Source organism: Rosa chinensis, unplaced genomic scaffold (genome assembly GCF_002994745.2).
Source record: "Rosa chinensis cultivar Old Blush unplaced genomic scaffold, RchiOBHm-V2 RchiOBHmChr0c39, whole genome shotgun sequence".
Classification (NCBI taxonomy): Eukaryota; Viridiplantae; Streptophyta; class Magnoliopsida; order Rosales; family Rosaceae; genus Rosa; species Rosa chinensis.
This window is the reverse complement of record NW_020126848.1, coordinates 62,775-83,744: the sequence shown is the minus strand read 5'-3', so window position 1 is coordinate 83,744 and position 20,970 is coordinate 62,775. Positions and strand designations below refer to the sequence as shown.

Genomic DNA, 20,970 nt, shown 5'->3' with positions numbered 1-20,970 from the left:
GAAAATACACAGAAACAGAGCACAAATCTAAGTCCTTATTAGAAAACAGAGGCCAGCAACAAGTCAGGTGCATTGCTCTTCACAACCATTTCAACGTCTCCAGTATCTCTGATGTACATAAACATGTCTCCTATGATGACCAAATCTTCGTTCCAGCTGAGGGAATATCTTTAGAAGCATGTTATACATAGCTCTGTAATACCATTTCCTCCATCTCTTGCAGAACAAAAGTGACCCGATGGCAATCCCAAACCCACATGTAAATCCAATTTCAGGACAGATAATATCCCAATCAATTTCATGTCCCAAATTTGAATGGTTGCCTTCCTGCTTTGGTGGTGAGAAGCCTGTGTTATTATCTGCTGTTAAAGGAGGCCCCCATAATCCTTTGTTACCTTCGAAGGAAGCTGCATCAAATGTTGAAAATTGAGCACCGCTTGGTATCCTCCCGACCAATTGATTATATGAGAGATTCAAGAATGCAAGGAAAGTGAGTTTTGTAAGCTCCAGTGGGATTTGACCGCTCAGTTTATTTTTCGAGAGGTCCAAAGACTCTAGCTCACTCAAGTTACCTAATGATGATGGAAGTGCACCTGTGAAAGCATTGTTGGACAAGTTGAGGGCATATAATGATTTGAGTTCTCCAATTTCCTCCGGTATTGATCCGTTGAACTTGTTGCATGAGAAATCAATCGAGGTGAAGAGTGTTAAAACATTCACCAGCTCCATCTCAGAACCTTTGTTGGTAACCATGATTGTATCTTCTTGAAAAGAAGCTCCAGCATACAACCATTGAAGGTTACTGATATTCAATGGGGCATCACCTTTACTAGTCCTCATGGCCTGCCAAGTTGTCAAATCTCTTCCAGGTATTTCTCCACTAAAATTGTTGTGAGCTAGGTCTATCATTCGAAGTACTGGCCAAGTGCCATTAGTCTTGCGACAACCAATGTGCCCAAAAAATTTATTGGACCGCAAGACAAGAACACTCAACGTGGATATGTTCCTCAAAAAGCATGGAAATGGTTCTGTTATCAGATTGTTTCCAAGGTTTAAAATCTCTAACTGGGTGCAGTTCACAAGAGATTTTAGAAACTGGCCTTGAATATGATTTCCACTGATGTCTAGTTTCTTTAAACTGCAATTATGAGAGAATTCATCAACATTTGTAAGATTGTTTCTCCTCAAATTGAGTACTGCAAGCGAGCTCATTGTAGTCAAGCACTGGGGAATCGTGCCACTCAATGAATTATTGGACAGATCAAGAATGGTAAGATACGGTGAATTGCATAATGATTCTGGAATGATCCCATTGAGGTTATTGCTAGAAAGCGAAAAGATTCCAATACTAAGAAGCACATCTCCAATGGTACTCGGTATGATAGAGCTGAAATAATTCTTTGAGAAATCTAGATAATAGAGATAGCAAGGTGGCTGAAAATTTGGGATTTGCCCATGAAACTGATTGGAATGAAGGTCAAGGTTATCTAGATTAGTGATATTGATTGAATGAACATTTAGAGAATCTAGGGAATTGCAAGAAAGGTTCAGGGACTCAAGATTACTTAAACTCCAAATCCAGTTGGGTATCTTGCCATTTATCTGGTTATCTGAAAGGTCCAATCCTATCAAGTTAGATCGATTCCTCAAGAAATTAGGAAATGTTCTCAATTTCAATGACGCCAAGCTCAGCTTAGATAGTTGAGAAAATGAGGAATATGAGAAATTGGTATAATCATGGGTAAGAAACAAGTTATTGTGTGAAAGATCAAGTTCAGAAAGATTTCTCAGCTGGTGTAGACCATCAAGAGGAAACGAGCCACTTAAATTATTTGAAGAAAGATCTAGAGTTTTAAGACCTCGCAAGCTAAAGATAGACATAGGTATCGGCCCTTCTAGATTATTGCTACTGAAATCAACTCTAAGATTAAGACCATTCGGCAAGTAGGAAGACACATTTGAAGTTTCAGGGAATGGACCAGAGAATTGATTGCCAGAAAGATCTAGAAGACCCGTTGGGCTTAGGTTTAGGGAAAACAGAGATGCTGGGATATTCCCATTGAGCTTATTAGAGCTCAAAATGAGAGAGGATAGCTTAGTAAGGTTTCTCCAGTGAGTGGAATTAATAGTACCTGTTAGACCATTGTAGGAAAGGTCTATGTCGCCCACATTATTGGCCCCACTGAATGACGGAATTGAACCTTCCAACTTGTTAAAAGACATCGACAAAGAAACCAATTGTGTAAGGTTTGTCATTGACTTGGGCATCGGTCCGGTGAACTCGCAAGCGTCAATATCTATGGTGGACAACATTTTGAGGTTGCCAATAGAATTTGGCAATAACCCTGAAAATTTTGTCCAGCTTAGATGCAGGTTCCGAAGAGATCCATTCCTTGGGAATTCTGGCAAGGAACCATCAAGTTGCTGATTATATGAAAGGTCAATACTTTGTAGAGAAGGTAACTGAAAGATCTCTTTGGGAAATGTTCCATGCAAGTTGCATCCCTGGAGACTCAAGATAGTCAAGTTTGAAAAGTTGGCAAAGAATCCTGGAACTGGTGCAGAGATATTGTTCCCATCCAACTTAATTACGGATAAAGATTGAAGATAATGAAGATGGAAGAGACTGCTGGAATTAACTGAGATATGTTCGAAGCTTATGTCAAGACCCAGAACATGCCCATTACGGCTGCAGGTGATGCCGACCCAGGAACAACAATCAGTACTTGCATTCCAAGAAATAAGCTTGGTGGAATGATTGAACACGAGGCCTTTCTTGAATTGGAGTAGTGATAGTTGCTGGTTTTTAATACACTGGCTATGAACTGCTGGGATGATGATACTGACCCAGAGTGTGATCAAGAAAAGGAAGAAATGTAGCAAAGTTTTCATTTTGGCTGAGGTTAAGTGAACAACTCTTAATGGTTATGGTGGCTTTTATAGAGTGGAATTGGCAAACTCCTCCATGAGATTTGTGGTCGTTTTGAAGTGTTCTGTACTGTGGCCTAAGTCGACGAAGACTTGGGCCGACAATGACCCTGAGAGTCTATCTTGGAGTGAAGCATGCTTCAGGCAAAGTGAACGAAGACCTGGGCTGACGAAGACCCGGCCCCGAGAATCAAATTCACACTGAGGTATGCTTTGAACCAAATTCACACTGACGAAGACGCTGACACTCGCTTCTCTGGGCGCCAACTTGAACTGCACTGTCTAATTGAAGTCGAAAATTTTTAAATCACACAATTAAAAGATAAAATTCCACTATCAGAGGAACCTACAGAAGAATCTATAAGAAACATAGTTTTTAATCATTCGATCTAATGCAAAGAAACGTATAAAGGTATAGCCAATTGCAATTGTACCCAACTGTGGGAAAGCTTTAGCATTAAATTGTGTAACATCTTGAAATTGGTTCAGAGGTTGTTTTCGGAAAACTGCTATATATGTCAAGTCAATTGCCCGGACTTTGTGTTTGAAGTGAATATTATGTGTAGGCCTGGCAATTCAGTCCATGACCCGTTAACCGCCCGCTAAAAACCCATTTATTTTCGCCCAATAATTTATGTGACAGTTTTAGGGGATTCTCATACATTAATTTCTTAAAATAGTTGATTACTTCCAAAAGTGTTACTCTTTGTGGAAAAGCTAATGCCTTTATGATTGTAGTGTATGCTCCTTGAATTTGATTTCAGGTGATTTTGCAATTAATATGCTTGCTTCATGTTATCATGTAAAATTTTGAATGGAATTTGTGCTTGATTTTATGATGTGAAGTTTTTTCGCATTATCATCTCTCATTTTCACTGATGATAGCATATGACCAGTTGTTGAAATTCATAGAAACTAGCCAGTTCAATACGACCTCTTTACCTTCTATTACTATAGTATATGTGTTCCACTGCTTGTAAATACAGGCTACAAATTGTCGGCTACTTTAATAATTCTTACTGATCGAAGATAATGACTCAAATTGTTTGTGATGCGGTGATGATATCGTGATCTTTGTAGAACACAGAGAAATATCCAGGGTAATTTCGAATCCTCTTACAGTTTACTTATATTAAAACTGCATGTCCATTGTCATGCATTCACACACCTGCTTAGGCATGGCAATGGGGCGGGTTGTGGACCATCCTCATCCCCAGGGTCATTCTCTACCCCATCCCTGCCCTAATCCCCAATAAAAATATATTGGGGATTCTCCGTCCTCATCCCCACTGAGGACTAAGCCTCCAAACCCGCCCCAAATCCCCAATAAGAATTAATAAATAAAATAATTTTTCTCATATTGCCTTTTAAAATCAAATCTACAACAAATAAATTTAAAACATGATTAAATTCATGAATCATATTTAGTGAGTGTAAAATCAAAATCATTAAAGTAAGTAGTAATAATATATTTATGATTTATATTATAAAAATAAATTAAATTATACAGTTAATATTTATATTATTGGGGCGGGTTTGGGGATGGAGATCACAATACCATCCCCGCCCCATCCCCAATCTTAGATAGCGGGATTGGGGATCCCCATCCCCATTCCCCATTTGTCCCCAAATTCTCCCCCATTAGGGGTGGTATCCAATGGAGCTCCGCCCGCTGGGGATTTGCCATCCTACACTGTTGTTCACTTTCCTTCTCATCCTCTTCTTAGTAGTTTCTAACGATCATTTTCTTTGACTAATGTAGAGGATATATATAATCTAGGGATATATTTCTTTCAATTTCATACCTTGTCAATAATTAAAAGCTCCATAATACATCATTTAAATTCTAATATTTATTCTGCCAATATTTATAGAAATGCCGAGGATCAGTTACTACTGCTGTTGCTGAGCTCGAATTGCTACAATATAATGTGTTCACATATGTGAGACATGAAGACGGAAGGTTTCAAAGAATCAAAGGTTTCCAAAATCAGAGAGTCAACTAGGTGAAGTTCAAATTGTACCAAAAAAACTTTCGAACGAACAAAAATTGGCCAGAAGGACATTGCTAGGTTATTTATTAGATTTAAATGCATAGATCATTACGTTTGAAAAGAGTTGGAAACCACTAGGCATCACAAATAATTAGTGCCTTGCCAAACTTAGGGTTTTGTTACTCACTAGTCAAAACTACCGATCGCTTGTTTAGATATTTGAGGAATTCAACTATTGATCAGGCATCAAACAATCAAGTATTAGACCTAGAACGCATACTAAATAGGCCTCCAAACATATAAACATAGACTTCATAATGAGAAACATGGTGAACTAAACCTCAACTTTATTAATTAGAAACATGTTGAAGTCAAAGCATGTTCTCTAGAACTAAACCTTCCTTCAATTCCCATTCCCAATTTCGTTTCCACTACTTCTACTCAAGACCCAATTAGGGTTTCACTGTTTCTGATCTTTTTTGTTCTGATGTGACGAGAAAGAGAGTTGGTGATCGGAGCAAATGGGAGAGGCGAACATGCGGCACGGCGAGGGGGCCCACGGCGGGACTCAGGCGAAGGTGTGGAGCATGAGCGGTGGGCCCTACTGCAGGCCCAGCACTGGAAGCGCAACACGGCCTTCGCCATGTTCGGAGTCTTCCTCATCTGCATTCCCATCGCCATGAAATCTGCCGAGCTCGAGGTTCGTTCACCTCACCGAAACTCCTTTCTCTTTTGTTTCGGCTTTGGATTTCTGTTTTAGAAATGTAGAACCTAAGAGATGGTAAAGTTTCATATTCTTGGTTGTAGGTGAAGATTGGGTTTTGGATTGTGAATTAGGGCCAGATGAACTCTAAGCTCGACTGAAACTGAGGCTGTTAGATATTGTTTTGCTTTAGTTGAGGTTAGGTTTTTGATTCTTGGAATGAGTACATAACTAATTAAGTACATGTATCGAGAATTGTTTCGTGGTTTCTAAATAGTACTTAGTGTGATAGTCAGGTTCCGTTGTGATTTGTGGGGAATGGGGTGCTGATCTGGGGTTGTCAGTGTTTTATCATTGTCATCTTGTTCTACAATATACTGTAGCATCTTGTTCTACAGATGAGTTTTTGTTAATGTAGTGACTGAAATCTTGAAGTAGATGAACAACTAAAATTTGGTGGTAGCAGCCAATCAAAATTGGAATTTGAATAATGTTTTGAAGAGAATTTAGAAGATGCTGGTATATAGAATTCTCAGAAAGCGATGATGCTCTAACCTGGATGTCGTACCCATTATACCTGCGGTTAAGATCATCTGGAGGACGGACTTTGCTCCTAGTTGTTGTACTTTCATTTGAAGATAAATCTTTTGCCATCACAAATGCTTTCAATATCTACAACAAGCTACCAGTGTCAGAAACTTAATACTAGAAATGGTTTTACTTTTGGGTAGTGCTGTTCGCATTCTCTATTACTCCTCACACTCCCTTTCATTTTTACTAATTTTCAATGTTGTGTATGTTTTCATTCTTTTCATTTCAAACTACACGGACCCCTTACTATCATCACTACTGCTTTCCCAACGTTTGAAGTCCAGAACCATCTACCTCTCCACCTAGCTGGTGTACTCCACAATGCCCGGTTACCAACCCTCAAGCAGCGGAGTCTTCTCCTTCCCACGCTGCTCACAGACCCCAGCACTGATAACGACTAATGTTAACAGTTACGGTGCTTGCAGCTCCTTAGCGGCCATTCGTCCGACCTGAATCGGGTGGCTCACACATAACCCCATTCAGCGGCGGCAGGTGCATAAAAGGAACCATGCCAGGCATTGTGTGGAATGTCATGGATGAATGGGCAACTTTGAAAGACATTATTGACAATTGAAATATTGATTAGGCAACTAGTCTGTATCCATGATTTCCAGAAAGACTTGGAATTGGGTTTTTTTGGGACCTTATCTGTTTGAAAGTTACTTTTGGTTTGCGAGTTGGTGTAGGATGATTGATTTTTAAGGATTGGAGTGGGACTGTTTTGAGCTGGTAATGCTGTATGACTTATCAGACTGAGAATTTTGGATGTCAAAAGATGAAACACTTTGGAGCTAAAACTGAGTATAATATAATTTAGGCTGCAAGTAAATTTCTCTGAAGGGGTGGTTGAATTTCAGATCTCAACTCATTCAGGGGTGAGTGTGAAGAGATATTTTAAGGATGAGCTTTAGAAACCCATATGATCAAATAAGAACCATTTATCATTCATGATGAGTTTCGATGCCCTGTTTATGTAAAGGACGTCGTACCAATCATCCTTGCTTTGTCCAAGACATGGATATCAGGTATGAAGTTTCTATAATCATGACTGCAATATATTTCTTTTTGGTTGAATGTTTTTGTTTGTGGGCTATCAGGAGACTACTGTTATTTTCTACTTCCTATTGAGAAGTACTTTCACTTGTATTTCATAGTACTGAACTACTGATATTCATGGAAATTTTTGCACAGGCTAAGCATAGAAATCGCTACTGAATGTTGGTGGACCAGACAGGTTATCCCGTGTTCAAATGGCTGAGACGGTTGCTGATATAAGGGATACAACCTCTCATTAATTAAATCTGTATCTGCATCATCGGTATGTATACTTTGCTACATTTTCTAGTATTCCATTATGTTTGAGATATTGGCGTTCAACTTCAACACCTTTATGTCAGAATTACTAATACATGACCCATCAGTTTCAAGTTGCATTCTGACTTGGTTTTCACATTTCCTTGTCTGGACATCTCCTATATGATCGAAACACGCAACTAGAATGTCAGCCATGCTTTCTTCTCTTTCGACCAATTAATAGGATAATGATCTGTTGTGTATGCTCGCCAATGAAAGCCTATCATTTTTAAGTCCTTGGGGGAGAGTTGGAGTAAGGTTAGGATTAGTATAGTCATGGCTCAATATCATTGAATGTTCCAAAAATGTAAAAAAGTAAATAAGGTTTTGGGTTTTGTCGATTAAAAACTCCGTTCTTTATGTTGCTGTAGTAACCAATTTATATATTTTATACAGTATTTCTCTACCTTACAATATTTCACTGTCATGTTCATCTTCAGGTTGATCATGGAGTTGTGTCTCCTGCTGACATATCCATGGATATATCTAAGCTAGTTCAGACGCTTGTATTTCTCCAATTTCATTTGGAAATGGTGTCAGATTGACGCTTGAATTGTGACCGGTGACCAAGTCTTGATGCCATGAAGGTCTTGTAAATTGCTTCATTATCGTAATAGCGAGGAATACTCATCATTTTCACCGATACTTATGATTGGCGTAAAAATGTTGTTAAAAAGTGTTCTAGAGAGACTTATCTTTTATCCCAAGAAGCTTGAAATTTCTACTTGTTGAGAATGAAATGCTCATGACCCAAATCTTAGACAGTTAGTCTCATTAGCCTCATGTCTGTCAAAACGATCAATATAAAGATAAACAATTTTAAACAATAATCTGTTTGCTTGTTTCTAATTGGGAGGGTCGGATTCTTTAGTAATTAACTGGATAATGTATTGGAACGAGGAATATACCCTCTGTTGGATTTTCATTTTTGTGTAGACTTTTTTTTGGGGGGGGGGGGGGTGTTGAATTTCTATGGTAAAGGTAATCAAATGCTCACGTTTGTCCAGAAATGTTGTGTGACAAAAGACTTGCTTCATAGATGTCTCCCATGTCCACAAATGTTCTGAATAACCTTTCGTGCGCAATATATCAAATTATCAATCTCTTTCCTAGTAAGCTTTTATAATTTCTGTCAATCCTCTTCGACATTCACTACTTCTATAGTTCGACATTAAAGCTTGCTTTCTAATTTCTATTTATGCTACATACAATTTTTTGCACACTATAATAAGGGAGCTTTTAATATCTTAAATGAAGATTGAATATCAGTTCATACAATGTTTCAAGCACATTGTTTTTTTTTAGGGTTAATTACATATAAGTGCATCTTTAAATGTTTTTTTAGCCATAGGTCACAAATTAGTTTTTTCCCTCATAAGCCCACTTGATTAAAAAAAGATGTTATTTTTAGATATAAAATTAACATATTACAGAAATGCCACTATAGTAAAAAGTCAACAATCATTTTCTCTCTCCTCCGGTGAGGTCTCAGGTCAACTCTGCGGGTCTCCGACCAACTTCCAGCAAACTCCGACGGTCTCCGGCCGACCTTCGGCCAACTTCTAGCGAACTCCGGCGACCACAAAAGCTACTGTGACTAGCAACAAAAGCTACTCTGATGAGATTTCCGGTAACCTCCGGCGGAGTCACAAAAGCTACTATCACTAGCAACAAAAGGTACTATCACTAGCAACAAAAGTACTCTGGTGAGATTTCCGGTGACCTCCAGAGAGTCACAAAAACTACTGTCACCAGCAACAAAAACTACTCCTGAGATTTTCGACAACCTTCGGTGAGATAATAAAATCTACTGTCACCACACCAAAAGTTACTCTCACCAGCAACAAAAACTACTCGAGGAGATTTCCGACGAAGTAAGAAAGCTACTGTCATCAATAGTATAAGCTACTCTCATTAACCACAAAAGATACTCTTAACAACAACAAAAGCTACTCCAGTGAGAGTTTCAACGAATAAGATAAAATGATGTAGGACGAGAATGGACCCAGTTTAGCCGAAAACCATAAAAGTAAAGAAGCGGTTGTAGAATCAAGAAGTGATTGGAAAATAGGTAACTCACACGTAATCAGGTTACTAGCCGCTGGAATATTCAAGAAGATTTGGTTTTGGACTTTTCGGGTTTCTCGTGCGAAAAGTCAGGTTTTGATTTTGAATCAGATTTGACTAACTTTTGGCCAGAATGTCCGTTTGAACGCATGATACATTTCCAGAATGGGAACGACGAGATCTTCAAGACTCACTTTAGTGAGCCCTATCAGATTTAAGCCAAAATGTATCGTCTTAATTATCCGATTCGTGATTTAATATTTTATGTTAGTTTTACATTCTTTTTATTTTAGGTTTTCTAGTTTATTTGGATTTGTTGTTTTAATCCGTGGGCTTTAGGGTTTCATTGTTAGTCGCCCTAGGGTTTCTTTTCCCATATATAAGCAACCTTAAATGGCTGCCAGAACGATCTTTATCATTTATCAATCAAAATTGAGAGTTTTCTCTTTTATCTCTGGTGGACTCCAGAATCTTTGTTTTAGGTTTATTGCTTGTAAACCTAGAGTTACTTCCGCCCGCGTCATAAAAGCTATGTCACCAACACTAAAAACTACTCTCGTCAACAACAAAAGATATTCTTACCAAGAATAAAAGCTACGCTTACCAACAACAAAAACTATTATCACCAACATCAGAAAGCTGCTCTCACAAATAACAAAATCTACTCTCAACAACTACTAAAACTACTCTTACCAACTCCAAAAACTACTTTACCAACAACAAAAACTACGATCACGCCAACAAAAGCTGCTCTAATCAACAACAAAAGTTACTCTCAATAATGTCAAAAGCTACTCAAACAAACAACAAATCTATCTCACCAATAACAAAATCTACTACCAAGTAACACAAAAGCTAATCCCTTAAATTAAGACTAATAACGCTACTCACAATGACTAAGAAATTTGTTCTCAACCAATACAGAAGCTACTATGAAACATCAATTAAATATAAATTGAAAATGTCCACTACTTGAATCAAATTACTCTGATTTCAACTTCAAACATACACAACTCAAGAACTTGATAAAGTAATCATCACTTTCATCCATCTATACCAGAACAAAATGACAATCCTTCTTAACAGAACTTCAACAATTCTCATTCTATCATACAATTATGAAACAATTTCAAACTAGAACAATTCAATCAAAATGGAACAAATTCAATCACAACATGACTAATCTGGTGATTTGTTAATACGAAATCAAGGATAACAGTGCCAGAATTCACCGAATCAAGTTACAGAGTGGAGACCGGAGGTTCTAGGCTTCTGGTCGTCGAAGGTCATCGTCCGGATCCACGACCTCAGATCGCTGAAGCTTCTAGACTACGGCTGCGCTACGCTTTGGACTCGCTGGCGTTCAACTGCGTTCGACCACGAGTACAACAGACCTCGTTCTCGCCGTTAACCGAAACAACGGATCTCCTGACCTCAATCTAAGCTCAATCCACTGCAGCCGCGATCCAAGATCCGAAGGTTTACCTGCTTTGTGGAGAACCAGATGTTTCGGGTTAGCTCAAATTGCTTGCCGTTGATGATCAGATGTTTTGCTAGGGAGCTTGTGAGGTCTGAGGTTTGCAACGGCGTCGTGTGGGTTTGGGAAGGGGAGAGAGAGAGGCAACGGTGTCGTGTGGTTTGTGAAGGACTGAAGGGGGGAGAGAGAGAGAGAGAGAGAGAGAGAGAGAGAGAGAGAGGAGAGAGAGAGTAGAGAAGAGAGAGAGAGAGAGAGAGAGAGAGAGGAGAGAGAATGTGTGGAGCAGAACATTTCAGCTCGTTTAGATAAGGTGGAAGGGCAAATATAAGATGGCCTTGTGACTAATTAAAGTTTTAAAAGAACACTTGTATGTAATTTTTTTTTTTTTTTGAATTCGGGCAAGCAACACCCGTTAGGTTGGAGTGGTGGTGCTCCTCCCTAAGCTTTCATTATTCATAGAAGGATAGTACACCGAGGGGACATATAGACTGAACCTCGATTTAACATACAATCATCCTCAATAAAGACGTCCTAAATAATATCAGGAGTTTCCTCCACCCAAAACTCATTCAAGCACATTGTTACAAATAGGAAAGTTCGAGCACATTCTTTTCACACATCACTACAAATACTGACTAAGTTTGCCACAAATTTATTATTATGTGTTACAAATTGAAAGAGTGTGAGTCCAACGTACAGAAAATTGCACAGAAACAAAGCATAGATCTAGTCCTCATTAGCAAACGAGGCCAACAAAAGTTAGGTGCATTGATCTTCACAACCATTTTCAACGTCTCCACTATCTTTTATGGACATAAACATGTCTCCTGCGATGACCAAATCTTTGTTCCAGCAGGGGGAATATGTTTCGAAGCATGTCATACATAGCTCTGTAATACCATTTCCTCCATCTCTTGCAAAACAAAAGCGACCCGATAACAATCCCAAACCCACATGTAAAACCAATTTTGGGAGAGATAATATCCCAATCAATGTCATGTCCAGGATTTGAATGGCTTCCTTCCAGCTTTGGTGATGAAAACCCTGTCTCATTGTCTGCTATTAAAGGAGGCGCCCATAATCCATTATTACCTCCGAATGAAGCTGCATCAAATGTAGAAATTGAGCACCACTTGGTATCCTCCCGACCAATTGATTATATGAGAGATTCAAGAATGAAAGGAAAGTGAGTTTTGTAAGCTCCAATGGGATTGACCGCTTAGTTGTTACTTGAGAGGTCCAAAGACTCCAGCTGACTCGAATTACTTAATGATGATGGAACTGCACCTGTGAAGCATTGTTGGACAAGTTGAGGGCATATAATGATTTGAGTTCTCCAATTTCCTCGGGTATTGATCCATTGAGCTTGTTGCACGAGAAGTCAATGGAGGTGAAGATAGGTTAAACACTCACCAACTCCATCTCTAAACCTTTGTTTGTTACCGTGATAGTATCTTCTTGATAATAAACTCCATCCTCCTCATATTGAAGTTTACCGATCTTCCATGGGGCATTATCTTTGCTAGTGCTCATGGCCTGCCAAGATGTCAAAGTTGTTTCGGGTACTTCACCACTAAAATTGTTGTGAGCTAGATCTATGATTTGAAGTACTGGCCAAGTGTCATTAGCCTTGCGACATCTAATGCGCCCATAAAATTATTGGATCGTAAGACAAGGACACGCAAGGTGGATATGTTCTTAAAAAGCATGGAAATAGTCATGTTATCAGATTGTTTCAAGGTTTAAAACCTCTAATTTAGTGCAGTTGACAAGAGATTTTAGGAATTGGCCTTGAATCTGATTTCCACTAATGTCTAGCGTTCTTAATGTTATTATGAGAGAATTCATCAACATTTGTAGATTGTTTCTCCTCAAATTGAGTACTACAAGTGTGCTCATTCAGGGGCGGATCCAGGATTGAAACTTTGGGCGGGCTGGGATTTCTTCAACAAAAAAAAAAATATATATATATAATATATTATAGAGAATCTCACAGTGCGAGAGAATTTTATTAATTTAAGAAAATGTACACCTAGTCGCCGCGGGGGGGGGGGGGGGGGGGGGGTAACGTAGTGAGCCTTACCCCTCAAATGCATATCTATACAAAACTAACAAAAATAAACGTGCAATGCAATACAAAACCTAAACTAACCACATATAAACCACAATGATATATGTACTGATGCACAATGAAACTATGAAGGAAAAGAAAACAGCACCTCAGATTCTCGGAAAGCAGTAGACTCATTGACTCAAGCTTTTGCCATTCACCAAAACTTAATCCCTTTGTGTTCCACTTTGTATTTCCAGATTTGGATTATCAAACAAGACAACAACTGCAGCTAAAAAAGCAGCAAATAGGTTGGTTCAATGAAACCTTGACAGTTTACACAAATCATCACAATTCTGTGACAGATCACAGATATGTTCCCATTTCATACAATCATACCTCCATTTATAAGTTCTTCATTCGGATCATCCACTTAATCAATTAATCAAACCCACTTAATCAATTAATCAAACATTCAAACCCATAGACTCACTTACCCACATCACATTTAACCCACAGCAATTAAACAATAAAATGAAAATTGCAAATTTGCAAGACAAGGAGAAGGAGAGAATGATCAACAGTCAACACTGCATACCAGATTTCCAGAATTCCAGACGATGAACGAAGAGATTTGACCGCAAGTCCCGAAGTCCGCAACTTCATTCTTCAATGAGTTCAATCCACGAAATCTTCACTGAATACAACCTACGAACATGAATTTCACATTCAATCCTTAAACCCTATAAATTGCCCCAATTGGATTGACTCAATTAAACAAATCTTACATTGAATAATTAAATCATTGCCCAAATTGATGTTGATGTCTTGGAGAAGCCGAGAATGCCAGAGCCCAGAGGCCAGAGCTGCAGTTTGCAGAAGTTTAGAGGAGGAGGAGGAGCGACAGCTGAGGTCGGATTAGACGAATTGGGATGGAGCGTAGTTGAAGAATCAAGTCGACTAGTAGATGTACGAGAAAAAAAATGGACGGGCTTGGGCTGGGAGTGCTGGACAATACCCAACTAAAAAAAAAAATGTATACATCTAATTTTTTTTTTAGCCCAAATTCTCGGACGGGCTTGAACCCGCCCCACTTATATACTGGATCAGCCCCTGTGCTCATTGTAGTCAAGCACCGGGGGAACCATGCCACTCAAAGAACTATTGGACAGATCAAGAAACTCAATATATTGTATATTGCATAATGATTCTGAAATGATCCCTTGAGGTTATTACTCGAAAGTGACAAGAATCCAGTGTAAAGAAGCACATCTCCAATGGTACTTGGCATGATAGAGCTGAAATAATTCTTTGAGAAATCTAGATAATAAACAGAGCATGTGGTCGAAAAATTGGGATATGCCCATGAAATTGATTGGAATGCAGGTCAAGTACTCTAAACCATTGAGATTGAAGGAACTTCTAGAGAATCTAGGGAGTTGTAAGAAAGATTAGGTAGTTAAGATTACTAAAACTCCAAATCCAGTTGGGTACCTTGCCATTTATCTGGTTATCTGAAATGTCCAATCTTTGCAAGTTAGATTGATTTCTCAGAAATTAGGAAATGTTCTCAATTTCCAGTGACACCAAGCTCAAAATAGATAGATGAGAAAATGAGAAATTAGTATGATCATGGCTAAGAAACAGTTATTGTGTGAAAGATCAAGTTCAAAAATATCTCAGCTGGTGTAGACCATCAAGAGGAAACGAGCCACTTAAATTAATCACCCGAATGTTATGTGAATATTATGTGGAAGTTCAGGGGATTCTGTACATTAATTTCTTAAATAGTTGATGCCAAAGTCTTGCTAATTGTGGAAAAGCATTAGCCTTTTTGGTTGTAGTGTATGCTCCTTGAATTGATTCGTTAGGTGATTCTCCAATTAATATTGCTTGCTTCATGTTATCATGTAAGTTTTGCATGGAATTTGTGCTTGATCTTGTGATGTGAAGTTTTCCACATTATCATCTCATTTTCACTGATGATGCATATGATCCAGTTTGTTGAAATTTTTAGAACATAGTCGGTTCAATACGACCTCTTTACCTTCCATTTCTGGATCCAGTTTACTACGACTATTTGATCTTCAAGCATATGTGTTCCACTGCTTGTTACAGGCTACATTGTCAGCTACTTTAATAATTCCTACTGAAGATATGGCTTAATTGTTTGCGATGCTTGTATGATATCGTGATCTTTGCAGAACACACAGAATATCCAGGATAATTTCGAATTCTCTTACCTGACTTATATTAAAACTGTCCATTGTCAGCTGTCCACTTTCCTTCGCATCGTCTTCTTTAATTAGCTAAGCTTCTAATAGTTTCTATCGATCATTTTCTTTTGACTTATGTAGGAGGACATAATCTAGGGGCTGTATTTTTTTAAATCACACACCTTGCCAATAATTTAGAGCTCCACAATTCATCATTCAAATTCTGATATTTCATTCTGCCATATATTATAGAATGCCAAGGAATAAGCTACTACTGCTGTTGCTGAAAGTGCAATTGCTGCAAATATTAATGGGTGTTCCACATGTGCGAATTGAATGACTGATCCAGTTGTGAACTATGTGAGACCTGAAAACGGAAGGTTTCAAAGGTATTCCTGAATCGGAGATGTCAACATGAGAGAAGTTCAATTGGTATGAAAAACTTTTGGCATGAGCATTCGAAAAATCACACCCACCAGCATTTCCTTCTCCGTCAGCAGCTCTAGTTCTTCGACATTCTTGATTTTGCAGTGCACTGCATCTACAGTCATGACAAAAGAAAACAGCAGGATTAGGTTGTTTGCATCATAGATGGTCGAATTGCAACAGGATGCAATAGAAAACAGATGGCTAGCAACCATTTGAGCAAAAGAGCATCAAAAGGACGACTATTGGACAGTTTCATTATCATGCAAGAATCTGAACCAGAAAATCATGAAGAGTGTCAGTGTAAATCTAGTTGTCATGCACGTGCAGTGTGTGCGTGTAAAGGATTCAGTGAAGACAAATCTTGGAATAGTAGTGAACATTGGAATGAAGCATAGTTGGAGAGTCTACTTCTACAGCATGGAAATTGCCCGCATATAAACTTGACAGCTTTTCACCACTCTGGAACATTTCAGAGAAAATTTTCACTTTTCTTAGTATGATCAAAAGAACCAGTGAGACTAATCTTGCAGTCTATGAACAAATATGAGTAATATGGGATACTGTTGTCACTAAAAAATTTCCATACAAGTATGAGGCATGTTGAGGACATATTCAACCTTATGATATGATACAGCAGCCCAACTATCCAATACACATGCAAGTAGTCATTAGGATCATGAAGGATAATGTATTTGTTCCATTGAGAATTTATAATATCAGATGTTATAATCTGAAGTTCTGAACTTACAGGAGTATAGGGATAAGTAAAGATTCAACCAAATTAGGGTCATGCCAAGTTTAAAGTAACGAAAGGCATAGGATTTGCCATCATGGAGACATCATGCATCTACACGCACCTATAATCAGCTCCAATGCGCAACATGCTTATGTGAACTGAAAATTCATAGTGATGCAGCACCAGAAGGAATTATGAGAACAATTGAACAAAGCTAAGAGAAACAGAAAAAGGAGATATTAATGGGAAGAGTTTCTCAGTTTACTCAGTAGTCTGGCAACATGGACTAAGAAGCCTTAGTAGCAGTGTGCTCTTTCCTTTCTGTCTAGTTGTGGAAGTACTTTCTTTCCAAGTACCTGTAATTCAGGCTCATGGATAGCTAAACAGCTTTTTAGCTGTTTACCTGAGAATGAGGCTCTGAGTTTTAGTCTGTAATATGTTTGAATAAATATTTCGGATTGCTCATCCAGCTTGTCAATATTTCTGCAATATTTAAATGTTTGTTCATAACTGTTGTTGGCCTTACTCCTGTACTATTTTTAGGTTTAAACTTTCTGTTTTTTTTTTTTTAAAGAAATTTTGCCTCAGTTAAGGTAGAAATAAGCAACAGTGATTCCGCCTGTTATAGTAACCGCTAGGCAAGTGGCCCTTAGGTGAAAAACATGCCCAAGGCTAGTTTTGTTTATGTCAAAAGTATGAACATGTTTTCTTAAGAAAAGGCAAAGGTTAGACCCAAAATCAGCATAGGATCTCTTAGGCATTACTTTAGAAAGACTACCCTATAGGTCTTTCCTCTAAGATTTGTGTCAATTGACACATACAAACTTGTTGGTGCAAGTGGGCACAATACATGTGATTTCTGGATAAAAAGATTATCCAAAAAAAAAACAAATTGGGCATTAAATTGAATGAGAGTGAGTCTACCAATTCTAAATAAGTGTGTCTATATTCATACTCAAAAATTCCAAAACGGAGCTCTTTTAGAGAAATTTTAAATACACACCCCAACTACTTAATACACATCCCTATATTTTATATTTCAAATAAGATTTTATAGTACATTAAATGACCAAATAGACCTTATATTTAGGAGAAAAATAAAATAATAATATATATCTTCTTATATGATTAATATTATAAACACATAAATTTCTATACATGCATCCTCATTTAAAACAAGAATAAAGTTCGAACCATCTAATTTAATTTTCCTTAAATAAATTGTAATTAAATGGGGTGAGAAACCATATCATTAGAAATTCAAAATCAATGGCATATATTTTTAAAACAAATCGCTTGATGTAAAAGTAAATGGAGATTGGAATGGTCTACTCATTTCATTTCGTAGTCCCTTTATATAGGGATAGAGTTACAACGGAAACATTAATTACATTAAATACATTGAATGCTGATTGATCTATAATTGTGCTGATTGATGGTAATCACTGATTCCTTGATTCCCTCTCCGTCAGTTGCTTTGACGAAGGCACACAATATGTTTTTCCTTTAACACTCCCCCTTGTGCCAAGTCAAAGACGAAATGGTGCATGAGTTGTTGCCTCACTAAAAACCTTGCCAAGTAACAATAAAAACCCTGTGGGACAAAAATAAAACTTGGTCGAAGGAAAAGAGCATAACGCACCTTTTACATTTGAGTATGACATGTGTGTGTTAGATTCCCCCTGACGTCTACACCTCCCCCTGATACTTACATTAATCTAGGGAGCTTGGAAAGTCTTCGCATTCCTATGCTTTTCACATGTTTCTCAAATGTGTCCTTAGGCAATGATTTGGTGAACAAATCTGCCACATTCTCCTCAGACCTTACTTGATTCATTTGAATCTTGAGGAGAGTCTGTTGTTGCTGATTGTAGGACAACTTTGGCGATATGTGTTTTGTGTTATCACCCTTAATATAACCTAGCTTCATCTGTGTACATACATGTGCATTTGCAAGCATAATTAGCTATAATGAGCCACGCTCATTGTACCGCCAGGGGTACCAACGCCCACCATATAAGTGACTGGCGTAAAGACAGCTAGCCAGGTTACCGCCTGAGCCCCGGAGCAACCCCAAAGCACCGCACGCGCCGCCACGCGCCGTGTCAAGTTAGCATCAGAAGCTACTGAAACTGGGAACTGAAGCACATCAGTCCCACATCGAAAACAAGGAGAAGATCATCCTCTTCCTCACCTATAAAAGGTCCTCTCCTCTCTCCTCATTTATTACGCATTCAATACTTGCTTACTGTTACTTTGTCAACATAAATACATCGACTAACTTAGGCATCGGAGAGCTGAAGACCGCCCAGCGCGGTCTCCCTCTGACGCCCCTTTGTATTTCACTTGACAGGTAACGGGAACTACAACAACAAAGTATCGATCCGCCCATCGGATCAGCGTTAGCTAAAGTCCAGCTACCGCTAGACTTTTAGACATTAACATTGGCGCCGTCTGTGGGAATCCTTGAACAGAAGGTCATCCCATCACAATTACCATGACTAACGGTAGCGGGGGAAATGTCGAAGCAGGCAGACCAGTCCGCCGTTCCCCAACCCGCCCACCCAGCGGTAAGCATCAACCGCGCACTATTCAACACCCCGGTCAACCCAGGCGGTGAAACAAATCCAAGCAGCAGCCGTCCCCCAGGTCAGGACCTCACCGCCTTGTATGAGCTGGCGCTCGCGGACCTCCACAAAGCAAACAGGGAACGCGAGCAGGAACGCAAGGAGAAGGCGGAAGCCCAACACCAGGTGGCCACACTGATGACACGTTTCGACGAGCTAAGGCGGACGCTGGACGCAAACGCCAACCCCGCACGAAGTGAGCATTCACACAGCACCAGACACAGCCGGCCTACCGCTGGTATAGGACCCATCGTGCAAATGCAGGTACCGCCAAACCCACCTGAGCTGGCGGAATGGGACCACCCCCTGTCCCACAACTGTTGGAGCAGGAGGCGGAGTCATCGCTGCGCACCCCACCGCTCGAGGACTAGAGCAAGGACTGAGGGCAATCTACCCATTCCCGGGCGGGGTTAGTTCCGCGGAGCGCCCGAGCGGGCCCCGCCGGCGACGCAACCACCCAAATTTTGGAGAGGATGCAGCAATTAGAACGGAGACTAATCCTGGCAGAGGCAGGCACCCCGGCGCCAGCCCCAAACCCACTCTTCGCGTCCAGGCCAGGCCCATTCACCGCTACAATTTTGCAAGCCGTCAGACCAGCGTTTGCAAAGACCCCAAAAATGTCACATTATAGCGGTAAGACCGATCCCTTCGTCCACATGGACACGTTCAAGAAGGTCACCAACAACAAGGGATTCGATGACGCCACCCTGTGCCACTTGTTCAGCGAAACGCTGGATAGTGAGGCAATGAGTTGGTTTTTCGAGTGTCCGCCAGGGTCCATCGACTCATTCCACGCATTATCTCATGCTTTCCTCTCTCGATTCATCTTATTGTCCGCCGGTCATCACAACACGAGCCAGTTGTTTGGCGTCAGGCAGGGAGGGGACGAATCGTTGAAGGCATTCGTCACAAGATGGCGAGCGCAGCATCTCAGTGCCGCGATCTCGACAAAACGATGGCTTCGGCGGCTTTCAAGCAGGGACTCCTCAAGGGACCATTCCTCTATCACCTCAACTACAATCATCCAATGCGGCGTATGATCACCTTATGAGTGAGGCGGTCATTCATGCCCAGGCGGAATTTATCACATATGGAGAAACCCCACCGCCACCAGCAACACCAACAAAGTCATCTCAACCCTCCTCCAGCCATCAGGAGACCGCCAGCAAAGCCCCCACTGCACCGCCAGCTGACAAGAAGAGGGAATGGCAGCAGGGCAGTTATCAAAGCAAGAGGCAGAAAGACAACCACTACAAGGGCAACCGCCCATCCCATGGGGACAATCGCAACAAGCAGACGGAATCCTCTCAGCGGTATGCAGTATTCACCGTCCTCACAGCCTCGTACGAGGAAATTTACAATCAGTGTAAGGATCAGATACCACCGCCACCCTCACCGAAATTCCCCAAAAAGTGTAAGCCAAGAACACCGGCATGTGTGCAAATACCACGAGGACAGCGGTCACAATACCAACAGTTGCAACGCTCTCAAAACAACCATTGAGACCCTATACCGTGACGGCAAGATGGATCAGTTCAAGGTGCGCCAACCGCCACCTGTGATTGCCAACATTGAGCCACTGGGCCGCATCAACACCATCGACGGCGGGGCTCCAATCACCAACATGTCTCACAGGGCAAGAAAGCGTTACGCACGCGCCAATCACCCAAAGGAAGTCTGTAACATCCGCTACGAGAGATCCACCAAACTCCCAAAGTCTGGTTGGGAGCCCATCACCTTCTCAGAGGAGGAGGAGCGCGGAGTACATCTACCCCATGACGACCCATTCCTGATCGATG

General features: G+C 40.1%; 1 protein-coding gene across 1 annotated transcript; it reads right to left on the bottom strand.

Annotated features, from left to right (window-relative positions):
• Window positions 1-90: 90 nt before the first annotated feature.
• On the bottom strand, window positions 91-2,313 carry LOC112181409 (receptor-like protein 34). Its single transcript, XM_024319762.2, has one exon. The coding sequence runs from the start codon at window positions 2,311-2,313 to the stop codon at window positions 91-93; it is 2,223 nt and encodes a 740-aa protein (XP_024175530.2).
• Window positions 2,314-20,970: the final 18,657 nt, after the last annotated feature.

What these genes read in the sequence shown, in the direction of transcription:
- LOC112181409 (XM_024319762.2), bottom strand. Translation starts at nt 2,313, where the DNA reads ATGTTGTCCACCATAGATATTGACGCTTGCGAGTTCACCGGACCGATG.